Source organism: Argopecten irradians, chromosome 7, assembly GCF_041381155.1.
Source record: "Argopecten irradians isolate NY chromosome 7, Ai_NY, whole genome shotgun sequence".
Taxonomy (NCBI): Eukaryota; Metazoa; Mollusca; class Bivalvia; order Pectinida; family Pectinidae; genus Argopecten; species Argopecten irradians.
The window spans coordinates 6,556,225-6,574,637 of NC_091140.1; the positions used below are offsets into that span (position 1 = coordinate 6,556,225).

Consider the following 18,413-nt stretch of genomic DNA (forward strand, 5'->3'; position numbering starts at 1 on the left):
ATCATATACGTCCTTGCAATTCCTAAGTTATGTCGCGTCTTTCTCTCAGTCAGTCATATGGTTATGTTTGTTTGAAAAATAAAAATAAAACACCAATATAAAAGTATCAAGCTGTGCTGAATGAGTCTGGAACAGTTGTAGGCTATCTATATAATAATACGTTATATCCACATGGATCTGAGAAGTATATCAATTCCGTACATCTACATTACATCAGAGACATCGATAGAACAATGTACATGTATATCTAGATAGACTATCTACATGTGCAGGTATGTCTCTGATTATATTGACCACCATCTAGTTGAAGTTTATGTCAAGTCAAAGAAAAACAAAGTCAATATCAAATTATATCAGAGCAGATTACTGATTTGAAAGCAGGAGTTGAGGGATTTGAAAGAATTTGTGGTGGTAGGGAAATCCAGTCAGTAATATTTCTAAGGGAAAATTGAGAATGTACATTGTATGTGCTTGTGTAAGAAGTGAAGATAAATGAGGGAGTCTAAATACGCGTGTATTTGAAGTTGGACAAAACAGAGTGCCTATTGGCCATTTTTAGACGTTTTAGGGGTCTAGATTAAAAAAAAATATATAAAATCATATTCTATACAAAGGATGTGATTTAAACCGATTATTGATCTAGACCATTACAACATCTAAATATAGTATATGGATCCACATTCTGATGAAACTGTATCTAATTCTCAGATCCCTGTGGTTGAATCAGGCGCAGGCGTCTGCTTCTGGTTTGATGAAAATATAATAACCTACCCCTAGAGGTAGTATGTTTTATTTTTCCAAAACCAGGTGTAGACGCCTGTGTATCAGGTAATAAAAAAATCATAATAAAAGTCAAGGATTTTCAAGTTCTTGTACAAATGTTTATTTATTTTCACACATGAAAAAAATGTGAGAGAAATAATTTCCAAATGAATACTACAACTTTGAACAACCGAAAATAAACTAATCAAAAAGTCGCACACACACACAAAAAAAAATGAAAAAAAATGCTCCGGATCTTTACAAAGGGGTACGATTTTGTATCTTCACATAATCGAAAGCAATAGTAGATCCAGAAATGTTCCGAAAATACGGAAGTCATGTGGAATTCTATTTTCGCTTTCACAACATTGCTGTTATTTGAGTTTACTTTAGGAATTGACATATTTGGTACGTTTTTAAAGTATGTTGACCAGTACAAGAAATCTTACGCGAACCATCCAGGTGAATTGCACAGCAGATTCAATATATTTAAGGTAATATTTACATTCGATACATATTTAGAATCGGAGTGATAGACTAATTCCTGACACGGTAAATCTTTGTCCGGATACTCGGGATAGTTTTTAATTTTCGTGAATCTTGGTCATTATTTTATTTTAACTTTAAATATGAAATCCACAGATAAGGACGATAAATGATCATAATTTGTATAAATAATGACTCTGACAACCCCTCCCGCCCGGGTCATGACTGGTGGGACCTGTATTAGGTTTACGGAGGTGGAAGTACATGTAAAGGTAGTCATATGCATATACATATATGAAGCTATGGATTGACTTCAACCAAATTTGGTCAAAAACATCCCATATTAGATTTGATATAAATGATGTATCTGAACTCCAAATCCAATTCTCCCAGCAGGGTGGGGCTTAGCCCGAGATACTCTGGCCCTGACACCAGACTTAGACATTATGACAGATAGATGTCTGGTTTAGGGCCAGAGCGCAGTAGTACTCGAAAACCTGGAATAAGCCGACACCGTTTGGTATCAGGCCAGGCACTCTCCGATTAAGACTGACCACCAAGAAGCATCACTTACCTTAAGTCTATTCAACAAATGAATATCTTATCTACCCAAATATAGCAATACGTCAAGATTAAAGATGATTTGCATTCTACGAGAAAATGGCGACGACGAGGAGAGAAATTTAAAGTTGCGGAAAAGAAGACTGTGTTGACACAATAGAACGTGCATTTGTGATGAAATGGATGGCTATGAGTTGATAAATTATTCATTTGTTGAAAAGACCAAGATAAGTGGCAATTCTCAGTGGTAATATTTTGTAAGTAGTCTGAATCGGAGAGTACCTGGCCCGATACCAAACGGTGTCGGCTTATTCCAGGTTTTCAAGTACTACTGCGCTCTGGCCCTAAACCAGACATCTATCTGTCATAATGTCTAAGTCTGGTGTCAGGGCCAGAGAATCTCGGGCTAGGTTCACATGGGGCTCAATTAAATTAAGGGACCAACTTGGACAACTGAAATCTCAAATTCAGGCCAGAAATTATTTTCCTAAATGATCGACATCCTTTTATTGGAGAAATAAAACTTTGTTAAATTTTTTTCCATTCTCCATGAAATTTTAGTATTTTACCATCATCATTGTAATATCCTGGTGAGAGATACAGGCCTTCTGGGCCTGTTATTTCCTGTTTTATCATGTAATGAATTATGAAAATCTAGAATATTTATCTTATTTCAGGACAATTTGATGAGAATTGAAAAATTGAACCAACCAAACAATAAGTCGACTGCCTGGTATGGAATCAACAAATTTTCAGATCTGACACCAGAGGAGTTCAAAGGTCAATCTTCCTTCCTTTGATAACTTACGATAAGATATTTTGTTTAACAGATCTTTTTCATTTATTTTTTTGTGATATGCATTGTTCTTTCATTACATTGTGTTATGTCATTTATTGTTCTTTCTTTACATTGTGTTATTTCAATTTGAAGATGTGGTGTTCCATTGAATAATGGCTCACTGAAAATACTGTTTGATTTACATCAAATTTTGTTACAGTGTCTTACTTAACTGACTTGAAGCCACACCACCATCCTCTGAAGACACAGAATCATGTAACGCAAACAGAAAAATTATACACCTTAGGCATTCCGGAGAAACTGGACTGGTCAGTATTATTTTATTTTACTAACATACATTATTTATAAAAGTGCAACATTATAAGCAAGCAATACAAAAAAAATCCGTATTTGCCGTAATTAGTACCCAAGGCGCTTAGATAATTTTAACAAAGGAGAGGGAGGGACCCTTATAAATGAACCAAAATGTAAGTTGTGGACAAAAAAGTCAGCCATATTTTATATCTTTCTGTACTCATGGTACATTTATCTGTTACAGTAAACATGTATATGTCTCTGTACTCATGGTACATTTATCTGTTACAGTAAACATGTATATGTCTCTGTACTCATGATACATTTATCTGTCACAGTAAACACGTATATGCCTCTGTACTCATGGTACATTTATCTGTTACAGTAAACATGTATATGTCTCTGTACTCATGGTACATTTATCTGTCACAGTAAACACGTATATGTCTCTGTACTCATGGTACATTTATCTGTTACAGTAAACATGTATATGTCTCTGTACTCATGGTACATTTATCTGTTACAGTAAACATGTATATGTCTCTGTACTCATGATACATTTATCTGTTACAGTAAACATGTATATGTCTCTGTACTCATGGTACATTTATCTGTTACAGTAAACATGTATATGTCTCTGTACTCATGGTACATTTATCTGTTACAGTAAACATGTATATGTCTCTGTACTCATGGTACATTTATCTGTTACAGTAAACATGTATATGTCTCTGTACTCATGGTACATTTATCTGTTACAGTAAACATGTATATGTCTCTGTACTCATGGTACATTTATCTGTTACAGTAAACATGTATATGTCTCTGTACTCATGGTACATTTATCTGTTACAGTAAACATGTATATGTCTCTGTACTCATGGTACATTTATCTGTCACAGTAAACACGTATATGTGTCTGTACTCATGGTACATTTATCTGTTACAGTAAACATGTATATGTCTCTGTACTCATGGTACATTTATCTGTTACAGTAAACATGTATATGTCTCTGTACTCATGGTACATTTATCTGTCACAGTAAACACGTATATAAGTCTGTACTCATGATACATTTATCTGTCACAGTAAACACGTATATGTCTCTGTACTCATGGTACATTTATCTGTTACAGTAAACATGTATATGTGTCTGTACTCATGATACATTTATCTGTTACAGTAGACATGTATATGTTGTAAAACTGTACTCATGGTACATTTATCTGTTACAGTAAACATGTATATGTTGTAAAACTGTACTCATGGTACATTTATCTGTTACAGTAAACATGTATATGTCTCTGTACTCATGGTACATTTATCTGTTACAGTAAACATGTATATGTCTCTGTACTCATGGTACATTTATCTGTTACAGTAAACATGTATATGTCTCTGTACTCATGGTACATTTATCTGTTACAGTAAACATGTATATGTCTCTGTACTCATGGTACATTTATCTGTTACAGTAAACACGTATATAAGTCTGTACTCATGGTACATTTATCTGTTACAGTAAACATGTGTATATGTCTCTGTACTCATGGTACATTTATCTGTTACAGTAAACACGAATATAAGTCTGTACTCATGGTACATTTATCTGTTACAGTAAACATGTATATGTCTCTGTACTCATGGTACATTTATCTGTTACAGTAAACATATATATGTCTGTGTACTCATGATACATTTATCTGTTACAGTAAACATGTATATGTCTATCTGTTACTCATGGTACTCATGGTACATTTATCTGTTACAGTAAACATGTATATGTGTCTGTACTCATGATACATTTATCTGTTACAGTAAACATGTATATGTCTCTGTACTCATGGTACATTTATCTGTTACAGTAAACATGTATATGTCTCTGTACTCATGATACACTTATCTGTTACAGTAAACATGTATATGTCTCTGTACTCATGGTACATTTATCTGTTACAGTAAACATGTATATGTCTCTGTACTCATGGTACATTTATCTGTTACAGTAAACATGTATATGTCTCTGTACTCATGGTACATTTATCTGTTACAGTAAACATGTATATGTCTCTGTACTCATGGTACATTTATCTGTTACAGTAAACATGTATATGTCTCTGTACTCATGGTACATTTATCTGTCACAGTAAACACGTATATGTGTCTGTACTCATGGTACATTTATCTGTTACAGTAAACATGTATATGTCTCTGTACTCATGGTACATTTATCTGTTACAGTAAACATGTATATGTCTCTGTACTCATGGTACATTTATCTGTCACAGTAAACACGTATATAAGTCTGTACTCATGATACATTTATCTGTCACAGTAAACACGTATATGTCTCTGTACTCATGGTACATTTATCTGTTACAGTAAACATGTATATGTGTCTGTACTCATGATACATTTATCTGTTACAGTAGACATGTATATGTTGTAAAACTGTACTCATGGTACATTTATCTGTTACAGTAAACATGTATATGTTGTAAAACTGTACTCATGGTACATTTATCTGTTACAGTAAACATGTATATGTCTCTGTACTCATGGTACATTTATCTGTTACAGTAAACATGTATATGTCTCTGTACTCATGGTACATTTATCTGTTACAGTAAACATGTATATGTCTCTGTACTCATGGTACATTTATCTGTTACAGTAAACATGTATATGTCTCTGTACTCATGGTACATTTATCTGTTACAGTAAACATGTATATGTCTCTGTACTCATGGTACATTTATCTGTTACAGTAAACACGTATATAAGTCTGTACTCATGGTACATTTATCTGTTACAGTAAACATGTATATGTCTCTGTACTCATGGTACATTTATCTGTTACAGTAAACACGAATATAAGTCTGTACTCATGGTACATTTATCTGTTACAGTAAACATGTATATGTCTCTGTACTCATGGTACATTTATCTGTTACAGTAAACATATATATGTCTCTGTACTCATGATACATTTATCTGTTACAGTAAACATATATATGTCTCTGTACTCATGGTACATTTATCTGTTACAGTAAACATATATATGTCTCTGTACTCATGGTACATTTATCTGTTACAGTAAACATGTATATGTCTCTGTACTCATGGTACATTTATCTGTTACAGTAAACATGTATATGTCTCTGTACTCATGGTACATTTATCTGTTACAGTAAACATGTATATGTCTCTGTACTCATGATACATTTATCTGTTACAGTAAACATATATATGTCTCTGTACTCATGGTACATTTATCTGTTACAGTAAACATGTATATGTCTCTGTACTCATGGTACATTTATCTGTTACAGTAAACATGTATATGTCTCTGTACTCATGGTACATTTATCTGTTACAGTAAACATGTATATGTCTCTGTACTCATGGTACATTTATCTGTTACAGTAAACATGTATATGTCTCTGTACTCATGGTACATTTATCTGTTACAGTAAACATGTATATGTCTCTGTACTCATGGTACATTTATCTGTTACAGTAAACACGTATATAAGTCTGTACTCATGGTACATTTATCTGTTACAGTAAACATGTATATGTCTCTGTACTCATGGTACATTTATCTGTTACAGTAAACATGTATATGTCTCTGTACTCATGGTACATTTATCTGTTACAGTAAACATGTATATGTCTCTGTACTCATGGTACATTTATCTGTTACAGTAAACATGTATATGTCTCTGTACTCATGGTACATTTATCTGTCACAGTAAACACGTATATGTCTCTGTACTCATGGTACATTTATCTGTTACAGTAAACATGTATATGTCTCTGTACTCATGGTACATTTATCTGTTACAGTAAACATGTATATGTGTCTGTACTCATGGTACATTTATCTGTTACAGTAAACATGTATATGTGTCTGTACTCATGGTACATTTATCTGTCACAGTAAACATGTATATGTCTCTGTACTCATGGTACATTTATCTGTTACAGTAAATATGTATATGTCTCTGTACTCATGGTACATTTATCTGTTACAGTAAACATGTATATGTTTCTGTACTCATGGTACATTTATCTATTACACTAAACATGTATATGTCTCTGTACTCATGGTACATTTATCTGTTACAGTAAACATGTATATGTCTCTGTACTCATGGTACATTTATCTGTTACAGTAAACATGTATATGTCTCTGTACTCATGGTACATTTATCTGTTACAGTAAACATGTATATGTCTCTGTACTCATGGTACATTTATCTGTTACAGTAAACATGTATATGTCTCTGTACTCATGGTACATTTATCTGTTACAGTAAACATGTATATGTGTCTGTACTCATGATACATTTATCTGTCACAGTAAACATGTATATGTGTCTGTACTCATGGTACATTTATCTGTTACAGTAAACATGTATATGTCTCTGTACTCATGGTACATTTATCTGTTACAGTAAACATGTATATGTGTCTGTACTCATGATACATTTATCTGTTACAGTAAACATGTATATGTCTCTGTACTCATGGTACATTTATCTGTTACAGTAAACATGTATATGTCTCTGTACTCATGGTACATTTATCTGTTACAGTAAACATGTATATGTCTCTGTACTCATGGTACATTTATCTGTTACAATAAACATGTATAATGCCTTTTATCTTTGAGGCACATTGTTGTGTCGTGATTCACAGGTAAAAGACTCGCAAGTTCATGTAACATGGGGTGCAATGCTGATGTTAGAGGCATATCACTTGTTGTAAAACATTGTTAATTCTATGGGAGGGGTACTAATTACAGCGAATAGTATACATATTAAATGTTAAATTATTAAAAAAAATCAGTTTTATTTTACAACAAAAAGAAAAATTTAAAAAAAGGGTGTGTCCTGCTTTGCATCTTTATTAAATAACTAGTAACTGATACTACGTATATAACTGTATAATTTGTATGTTTATGGTTTCATTAGGAGGGACTTTAAGAACAAAAGTTATGTGAGCCAAGTAAAGAACCAAAACAGCTGTGGGGGCTGCTGGTACGTATATGATTAAAATACTAATGTAACATGTTTTATTTATTGTCTTGAATGTTGAAATACAGTATAACACCTCTAAGTTGAATGTGTATACCCCCATTCAACAGATTTTATGGTCCTGACCGTTCTCCTATATATTTCATGTAACAAAATGTGTATAGCTTGAACTGCTATTTGTCGAATACCCATTATTAAGGGTTGGCCGTTTAGATTATTTGATCTTAAACAATTTAATGTACATTTTTATCTATTGCTATCATATTGGTTGAAAATCTCTTTATGAATAAGTTTAATTTTGTAAAACATGAAAGTTCAAAAGTCATTGACATACATTGTGTATCATAACTTGAGATTACAGTTTTTAACAGGATGACTAAACTAAGTTGAATACCTCTTATTCCTCGAACTACTGGGTCCCCTGCAATTCAAGGGGTTTTACTGTAGATAATGAATGCCCCAGATTTAATAGTAATAATTCATTGACTAATTTCATTGATGATATTTTATTTACTTCAATGAAATTTAAAGGTTTAATCCTTATAAAGGTGCTGTATAATAGATAACATGATACTAAGGTTTGTAAGAACATAGTCATAGCTATAACCTCTAACCACAAACAATCCCAATGGTAAACTACTTATCAGTATGTAGTACTAATTAGGTATTATTTATTATTGACAGGGCCTTCAGTACGGCTGAGGTTATGGAGAGTATGTACGCCATACAGAAACACCTAACCCCACCAGACCTTAGTGTACAGGAAATCATAGACTGTTCTCTGTATAACGCAGGATGTACTGGGGGAGATACATGTGCTGCTATGGAGTGGCTGATAGATGTGAGTGATCTGCTGATAAGCACAGAGTTATGTCCCTTGATCAGTATTGATGTGTTCACAATTATATTCATTGACGATAGAGTCATAGTCCCTGAACTTCCTGTCCTGTTTTTATCAAGAATATTGTATAGTCATCATATCTTGATGGTGAAAAGTTATATCCCCTCGTTACAAATATTTTCTCCTGGCAATATTGACAGAGAATGATATTCCCTTATGAATAGAGTCAGAGTTATTGTCTGATCAACTTATTACCCTTTTCAGTGTTTCCCCTGGTCACTGATAGAGTTATGTCCCCTTATTACCTTTATCAGTGTTTCCCCAGGTCACAGATATAGAGTTATGTCCCCTTATAACATTAATCAGTGTTTCCCCTGGTCACTGATAGAGTTATATCCCCTCATTACCTTTATCAGTGTTTCCCCTGGTCATATATATATAGAGTTATGTCCCCTTATCACCTTTATTATTGTTCCCCTGGTCACTGATAGAGTTATGTCCCCTTATAACATTAATCAGTGTTTCCCCTGGTCACTGATAGAGTTATATCCCCTCATTACCTTTATCAGTGTTTCCCCTGGTCATATATATATAGAGTTATGTCCCCTTATCACCTTTATTATTGTTCCCCTGGTCACTGATAGAGTTATGTCCCCTCATTACCTTTATCAGTGTTTCCCCTGGTCACAAATATAGTGTATTGCCCCCTTATAACGTTTTACAGTGTTTTACCAGGTCACAGATATAGAGTTATGTCCCTTGATTACCTTTAGAGAGCATTTCCCCTTATTATCTTATCAGTGTTTCCACTGGACACTGATAGAGTTATGTCCCCTTATCACTTTTATGTATGTTTCCCCTGGTCACTGATATAGAGTTATGTCCCCTTATTACCTTAAGCAGTGTTTCCCTGGTCACTGATAGAGTTGTGTCCCCTTATTACCTTTATCAGTGATTCCCCTGGTCACTGATAGAGTTATGTCCCCTTATTACCTTAAGCAGTGTTTCCCTGGTCACTGATAGAGTTATGTCCCCTTATTACCTTTATCAGTGTTTCCCCTGGTCACTGATATAGTTTTGTCCCCTTATTACCTTAAGCAGTGTTTCTCCTGGTCACATATATAGAGTTATGTCCCCTCATTACCTTTATCAGTGTTTCCGCTGGTCATATATATAGAATTATGTCCCCTCATTACCTTTATCAGTGTTTCCCCTGGTCATATATATAGAGTTATGTCCCCTTATCACCTTTATCAATGTTCCCCTGGTCACTGATATAGAGTTATGTCCCTTGATTACCTTTATCAGTGATTCCCCAGGTCACAGATATAGAGTTATGTCCCCTTATTACCTTTATCAGTATTTCCCCTGGTCACTGATAGAGTTATGTTCCCTCATTACCTTTAGCAGTGTTTCCCCTGGTCACAGATATAGAGTTATGTCCCCTCATTACCTTTATCAGTGTTTCCCCAGGTCACAGATTTAGAGTTATGTCCCCTTATAACATTTATCAGTTTTTCCCCTGGTCACAGATAGAGTTATGTCCCCTCATTACCTTTATCAGTGTTTCCCCTGGTCATATATATAGAGTTATGTCCCCTTATTACCTTTAGGTAGCAGAAAAGAGAAGAACAGCCTGGCCCCGGTCTATATTTTTATTAAGTGGAGAGCCCCTGTTTTGAGCCATGCATGAAAAATTAAAAATCAAATATATTCTGAAATTGGTACATCCAATATGGAGGGTTTGATTTAAGTTTGATTTTTTAAAAAAATAACTATAACAAAAATGGGTTAGAGATTACAATTCTGGGCCCCTCCGGAAGTGCGTCTTGACTGGAAATGCTAGCTTTACTTAGGAAAATCCATGGCGCGGGTTTAGGCAAAAATATTGAAAATTCCACACAATCGACCTATGAAATAAAGTAGCTTATTTTGCCATTGTGATAGAAGTGCTCAAGTAGGTCTTAAGAAAAAAATTGCGTACAATTTTCTGCAATTTTGGGCTAAAAATCATGATATTTTGCAATTTTTAATACAACGCGACTAGCGGTTGTATTAATGCTATCCGGTTTACTATTGATGTGTAAGACTGAGTAGGACTTGCCCTACAATGACATCTAGTGGTGACCTCTTGAACCATTTCATTCATAAACTTCCATTCATAAATTCCCTATTCATTGAATAATATTCCTTTGGACCAATCAGTAGTCATGGGAAGACTGCCTTCTGATTGGTAGAATACACAGAGTGTGTATAGAATACAAAGAGTGTGTATAGAATACACAGCCCATCTAGGTCAACTGTTGCCTGCTGGTGACTCCTCTTTCCAACTTACATAATCTCTGTTAATGATAACTTACTATCTAAGGCTTATAGACATAAGAGTTTTAAAGTAAACTAATCATATGCCCTTTTGTGTACTTTAAAATAATGTTTTTAAATGAATGTTAAACACAGATCTGAGGTAAAGGCAAAATAATGTATAAGGCTGCCCTCATATGTGCATGGTTTTACCAAAATAAGTGTATGCACAACATAAGAAACAAGAGTATAATAATTCATACTAAAAACTCATTTTAATGAAGACTATTGTTTTCTTTGTAATTTTCATTGTGTACTTTAAAATAATGTTTTTAAATGAATGTTAAACACAGATCTGAGGTAAAGGCAGAATAATGTATAAGGCTGCCCTCATATGTGCATGGTTTTACCAAAATAGGTGTATGTGCAACATAAGAAACAAGAGTATATTAAGGATAAAAACTCATTTCAATGAAGAATTTTGTTTTCTTTGTAATTTTCATGTAGGAACTTTAATGAAGAAAAATGTCAAACAAAACATATGTATTTTCTGTGATCAGTTGAATGTTCTTCAAATGATTGATATTAAAGTCTTTATAATATGGTTTATATATTTTGATTTTGGAAATTCATTTGATTTCATTTTATTTTTCTGTTTCTGTTGCGTTGTATTTGCAGTACTTTGAGTACTTTGATTCAGGTATTTTTTTGTTGTTGTCATGGTATTCACATGCATGAATAAGCGCAGAATATGGCCAAATCTGTATCAAAATATCTAATTGTAATTGCAAAAGTTGTGCTGATTAATTATATATATACTTTTGTACAGGTATTTTTTACAGTTAAATGACTATATCTATATTTCTAAGGCTTGCGCCTTATTTTCATAGATTGTCCAAATCTACTGTTTTCTGCTACCTTCCCAGGTCACAGATATAGAGTTATATCCCCTTATCACTTTTATCAGGTAGCAGTGTACAGTCAGACCGAATGGCCATGGGTGAGATTTTTATTCAGCAGAAACCCTTTGTTTTATTATATGCATGAAAAATAAAAAAATGTATATGTGCTAAAATTGATGAATTCAATCTAGAGACTTATATGCAGGCTTCACATTTGCATAAAGAAATTCAACAAAATGGGTTCGAGATTAATGGTTTAGGGGGTATCCGAATGTGCGTCTAAGACGAAAAAACTCAAATCTGTAGCAGCAGAAATTGATAGCTGCGGTACGAGGTAAGATTGCTCAAAAGTTTGATAATATACCTATGTCGAAATAGGCACAGTTTTGCTATCCCGACAGTGATGCTTGGTTTTAAACTGTATTCAAGAAAAAAAATCTAGTAGAGGGGGTGTAATTTTGGGTTGAAAATGCCAATTTTTTGCAATGGTTACCATGGTTTTTACAGGCTCACAAAACGACAAAATGCTGACCTCTCCAAAAATTAACTCTGCATGACAATTGCAAATGTTGTGTAGATTACAAATATATATACTTTTACCTTCACCTTTATCAGTGTTCCCCTGGTCACTGATAGAGTTATGTCCCCTCATTACCTTTATCAGTGTTTCCCCTGGTCACTGATAGAGTTATGTCCCCTCATTACCTTTATCAGTGTTTCCCCTGGTCACTGATATAGAGTTATGTCCCTTGATTACCTTTATGGTAGCAGTGCACAGTAAGACCGAATGGCCATGGGTGAGATTTTTTATTAAGCAGAAAGCCCGTTTTATTATATGCATAAAAAATTAAAAAATGTATATATCCTAAAATTGGTGAATTCGATCTTGAGAATTATATGCAGGCTTCACATTTGCATAAAGAAATTCCCCAAAATAGGTTCGAGATTAATGGTTTAGAGAGTATCCGAATGTACGTCTCAGATGGAAAAACTCAATACTGTAGAAGCAGAAATAGATAGCCGGGGTATGAGGTAAGATTTCTCAAAAGTTTAATGATAACCTATGTCGAAATAGGCTCAGTTCCGCTATCACGGCAGTGATGCTTGGTTTTAAACTGTGTCCAAGAAAAAAAATTCTCCTAGAGGGGGTGTAATTTTGGGTTAAAAATCCCAAATTTTGGATTTAAAAAAAAAAACAAATTTGGTTACCATGGTTTTTACAGGCTCATAAAACCACAAAAAGCAGACCTGTCCAAAAATTAACTCTGCATAACAATTGCAAATGTTGTGTAGATTAAAAATATATATACTTTTATATAGATGTCATTTAAGGTTAATAAGCTGTGTGTACATAATTAAAGCCTGCACTTTATTTTGCTGAATTTTTAAAATCTACTGTACACTGCCACCTATCAGTGTTTCCCCAGGTCACAGATAAAGAGTTATGTCCCCTTATTACCTTTATCAGTGTTTCCCCTGGTCACTGATATAGAGTTATGTACCCATTACCTTTAGAGAGTTCTGTACCCATTATCACATTTTATTGTTTAATGGACCATATTCGTGTTTAAGGAAATAAACTGTTATGTTCTTTTCTTATCATTTCAGAGCCATGTTCCCGTGGTAACAGATAAAGACTATCCTCTAACAGACACATCTGAGAACTGTAAACTACTGCCAACCTCATCTACAGGGGTCAAGGTCATGAACTACACCTGCAACTCGTAAGCATAGCAGCTAGGTTACAATTATTTACCTCATAGCACTGGTAGCTATGCCATGCCTAATAGAAATAAAATTGTAACATTAAATTCACTAAAATTCTAAGCTAAATGTGTAAAACATCATATAGATACATGTACCAATATCAATAAATTCCAGAGAGATCAGTTATAATCAGTATATGTGTAACCATAATGGACCAAATTATCATATTTTTAATATACAATGTAAAAAGTTATACTCGTTTTGTTTATGTTCTCACACAGATACCTTCAGAATGAACACGACATGCTGATGCTGCTGTCCAATGGGCCACTAACAGTGTCTGTTGATGCCACATTGTGGGCCAATTATCAGGGTGGCATTATTCAACATCACTGTGGCTACACGATCAACCACGCAGTCGTCATTGTCGGGTATGACCTTACAGGTAAGTTAGAAGGTCGTTGTCATTGTTGGGTACGACCTTACAGGTAAATTAGAGGGCCAGTCGTCATGGTCAGGTAACACCTTACAGGTAAGTTAGAAGGCCAGTCGTCATGGTCAGGTACCACCTTACAGGTAAGTTATAAGGCCAGTCGTCATTGTCGGGTACGCCCTTACAGGTAAGTTATAAGGCCAGTCGTCATTGTTGGGTACGACCTTACAAGTAAGTTATAAGGCCAGTCGTAATTGTCGGGTACGACCTTACAGGTAAGTTAGAAGGCCAGTTGTCATTGTTGGGTACGACCTTACAGGTAAGTTAGAAGGCCAGTCGTCATGGTCAGGTAACACCTTACAGGTAAGTTAGAAGGCCAGTCGTCATGGTCAGGTACCACCTTACAGATAAGTTAGAAGGCCGTCGTCATTGTCGGGTACGACCTTACAGGTAAGTTATAAGGCCAGTCGTAATTGTCGGGTACAACCTTACAGGTAAGTTAGAAGGCCAGTTGTCATTGTTGGGTACGACCTTACAGGTAAGTTAGAAGGCCAGTCGTCATGGTCAGGTACCACCTTACAGATAAGTTAGAAGGCCGTCGTCATTGTCAGGTAGAACCTTACAGGTAAGTTAGAAGGCCAGTCGTCATTGTCGGGTACGACCTGACAGGTAAGTTAGAAGGCCAGTCGTCATTGTCGGGTACGACCTGACAGGTAAGTTAGAAGGCCAGTGGTCACTGTCGGGTACAACCTTACAGGTAACTTAGAAGGCCAGTGTTCCTGCTCATTTTTATTTGGGACTGTCTGGATTCCTGTCAAGGGAGTTTTCAAAATCCTGCTACAGAATATTTTATGTTTTATTAAAAATGACGAATTGATATCCATAGTTATATATATAACTCCATATCTCCATGTCAAAAAGGAAATAATGATTTATGAAGATGAGTAAAGCAATGTATTCTCACAATGCTCCAAGCAGGTAATGCAGTTGGTCTTTACAAAAGTATCTAAGATGTAGTGTAAACATTTAAAAAAAGTTGTTTGAGGTTTGAGAGTCCTGCAAAGATTTGTATATTGTTGAAATGGTGGTGACCTGTTGCTTTTTCTATTGTAATCTATTGCAATGCTTGACAGGTGATATACCCTACTACATTGTGAGAAACTCCTGGGGACCTGACTTTGGTATAGAAGGATATCTCCATGTCAAAATAGGCGAGAATATGTGTGGTAAGTGACCATCCATTTGATATTTTGACATATTAGAAAATTGTCCATTTGTAATTCAATTCACTATTGATGATTTTTTGGACTGAAGAAGGCCCTATAGTGGCTGAATATATATTCTATAGAAATATTTTTTTATTTTACTTTCGGATTATTAATTTACCAGTTTTGAACTGTTTTTATCTCATTATGCTATAGATGATTGCTTGTAATGATTATGATGATCATCAAACACATGATGTTTTTTTTGGACAGTTTTAAGTAAAAATATTGATCTGCTTATATGCAACTGCATCAAAGACTTTTTAAGAAACAGATTAATTGAACATTTCATTGATTAAAGTCAATTGATGGTAAATAATGAACCATTGACCTATTTAAATTTCTCTTTTATCCTAACAAGCATGCTGCTCGTAGTAAATGTTTCTATAATGTCATTCCTTCTTCCTGGATCATTCCTACGTCATTGTAAAGGTCTTTGTATATATAGCCAAATGATTGTCAGCAGTTCTCATTGTCGTTAATGTAACATTGTTGGATTTGTCATTTAATGATACAGGTATAGCAGGGCATGTGTCCACATTACATGTGGTGTAAATCTGCTGGTCAATAGTGTAAGAATGGTGGAGTGGAGGATCTGATGTCCAGGGGTACGGTCATTGTCCAGCAGAGTGACCATGTGGTGTAAATCATCAGGGATACAGACTCCATGTATGATTGTTGAGAATACAGACATGGCCCAGTATTATATTTCTGATGTTATCTCTGATGTTATCTAACTGGTGACCAATGTCCTTTGTAGGAGACAAAACAGTGTTTGTGTTGCAAGGTTTGGTCGTAATTCTATGCATTCCATGTAATTTTGTGTCTTAGATCTCAAACAAATATGTGATAAATATATACTTGTACATCAAACTATTAAATATGTATTTCAAATTAAATATTTTTCCATAAAAAAATGTTGTTGTTTTTTCTGTGTCTCGTTCTGTTTCCTATGTGTGATTAAGAAATTAAAAATCATACGTTTAGGTCATCTGACCCTATGACAGCTTCGTCTGTCGTGTACTGTGTACTACGAATTACTGGCAGTAACTTTCCGTTTAAACAACTTCTTCTCAATTACCAAAAGGCCAAGGTACTGATATGGGACCTGTAGCATGCTGGAATGAAGGTTTAGCAAGATAAATGAACTGAACATCTCTAATGTCAAGAAAAGGCTCGAATCTTTAATGTCTTTTTGTCAATAACTACAAGTGGTCAAGAGACCTGATATTGGGCCTATAGTATTCTAGGATGCATGTCTGCACACTTTGTTCAAATGTTACGCGGGTCAAATAGGCTAGAATCTTTAAAATGGGAGATAAGTGTGGCAGACCGGTCAGTCTAACGTCTATCGTGTGTGAAGTTTTAGAAACTGCTATAAGATCTTACTTTGTTAAACATACCATGGTTTACTCTTTATTATCAAAGAAACAGTATGGATTGGTAACAGATCAACTAGCTTCTCCAAGTCTTAGATAAATGGGCCCAATTGTTAGATAATATGCCACATAAAAGACTTGTAAGTAAAATGTACTCGTACAGAATAAGTGCAGAAATCATTTCTTGGACTTTAAGTATTATAACTGGCAGACAACAACGCGTATCCAGTGTGATATGCGTCCTTCGCCGATATGGTACTTATCTAAATGTTATCCATATTTTGATAGGTTGCTAGGCTATGGTGCATTCCACCTAATTGCGAACTCTCTTGTGTCCAGTCTAATGATTATGTATATGATGCAGTGGCGCATTTTCAATGAAAATGGACGTTGTCATACATTTTCTGTGTTTGGTGGATGTACTGATGAATATACCTTACAGTCATGTGGTGTGTTTTTTTCCAGAAAAGAGATTTGAATAAATAATAACCCTTTACTAGACTGTCGTAGTCATGCACTGCTATCTCTCCGTGACCATTTCTACACCAAATAATCAAGGACTACCCAGTACATGTCTTCACCTTTTTCTACCAACTTCTCAAGGCCAGTTCACCAGCTTCATTGAAAGATATTCTTGTTGATGAGGACCGTTGCCTTCTTTCATTTGTTAAAGACTGCTGTATGTATTCCGAAAAGGTTTCACGGCTAAAGTTTAACTAGAAACAGTATGTCTCATTCAATGCCTGATACCCTCTTTGGTATTTTTTGTCATAGTTTAAAACTATACTTTTCTTATTTCATTTGGATTGTTTTGCATTGTACCAATTTTTTCTCCTTAATTACTTAAGTTTCTGTTCGTTTTTCTGTTTATTTAATATAATATATTCATTGTAACTCTTCAAAGTTAGGAGTAATAAAGCCATGAATGAATAAACAAGAGATCCGAGAGGGATCTTGGCGGCCACCAAAGAATGATATGTGTACATGACAATTGGAAGGAGATATTTTCTTAAAATCCAAAATGGCAGTCAGTCAGCCATTTTGTTGGTCAATCGCTCCAAAAATGTATTATGCAAATTTAAGGTCTATGTAAACCCTTAACATATGAAATTTGAGAATGCGACATTCAGTATTTTCTGAGAAATAGCGGTAACACACTTCAACTATAAAAAAAATCCAGGTGACACCCTTATATCCCTACGGCCCAATAGTCCGAAAACCCGTTAGTCCGAAGGCCCAATAGTCCGAAGGCCCGTTAGTCCGAAAATTAGTAAATATTGCAAGTTATAGAGTTGTTATAATTAACATATTTTTACGAAAACATTTTTCGGCACTGCTGCTCTGACAATTTCTATGGACAGCAAGTTGTCATTTCTTCATGGAGCAATGCCAGGTCAAAATTACATCGAAATAAAAAAAAATAATAAAAAAAAAAAATAATAAAAATAGCATCTTACATTTTATAGGATATCTCACAAGCATACATTCTATGGAATATCTTACAAATATGCAAGCTTTAAAATTCCGATTGTTAGCCTTTTGTACACTGTATTGCATTAGGATTAACATTGTTCCATGAATTAATAATGCATATGATCAAATCTTAACGGAAAATGACTTTTATTATACCTGTAAACGTC

General features: G+C 34.6%; 1 protein-coding gene across 1 annotated transcript; it reads left to right on the plus strand.

Moving 5' to 3' along the window:
- The first annotated feature begins 1,058 nt into the window (after positions 1–1,058).
- Positions 1,059–16,111, plus strand: LOC138327398 (cathepsin O-like). The gene is made up of 9 exons (XM_069273461.1): positions 1,059–1,256; positions 2,487–2,589; positions 2,808–2,916; positions 7,883–7,948; positions 8,630–8,786; positions 13,598–13,713; positions 13,978–14,141; positions 15,263–15,355; positions 15,912–16,111. The coding sequence occupies exons 1-9, from the start codon at positions 1,101–1,103 to the stop codon at positions 15,947–15,949; spliced, it is 1,002 nt and encodes a 333-aa protein (XP_069129562.1). The 5' UTR covers positions 1,059–1,100; the 3' UTR covers positions 15,950–16,111.
- Positions 16,112–18,413: the final 2,302 nt, after the last annotated feature.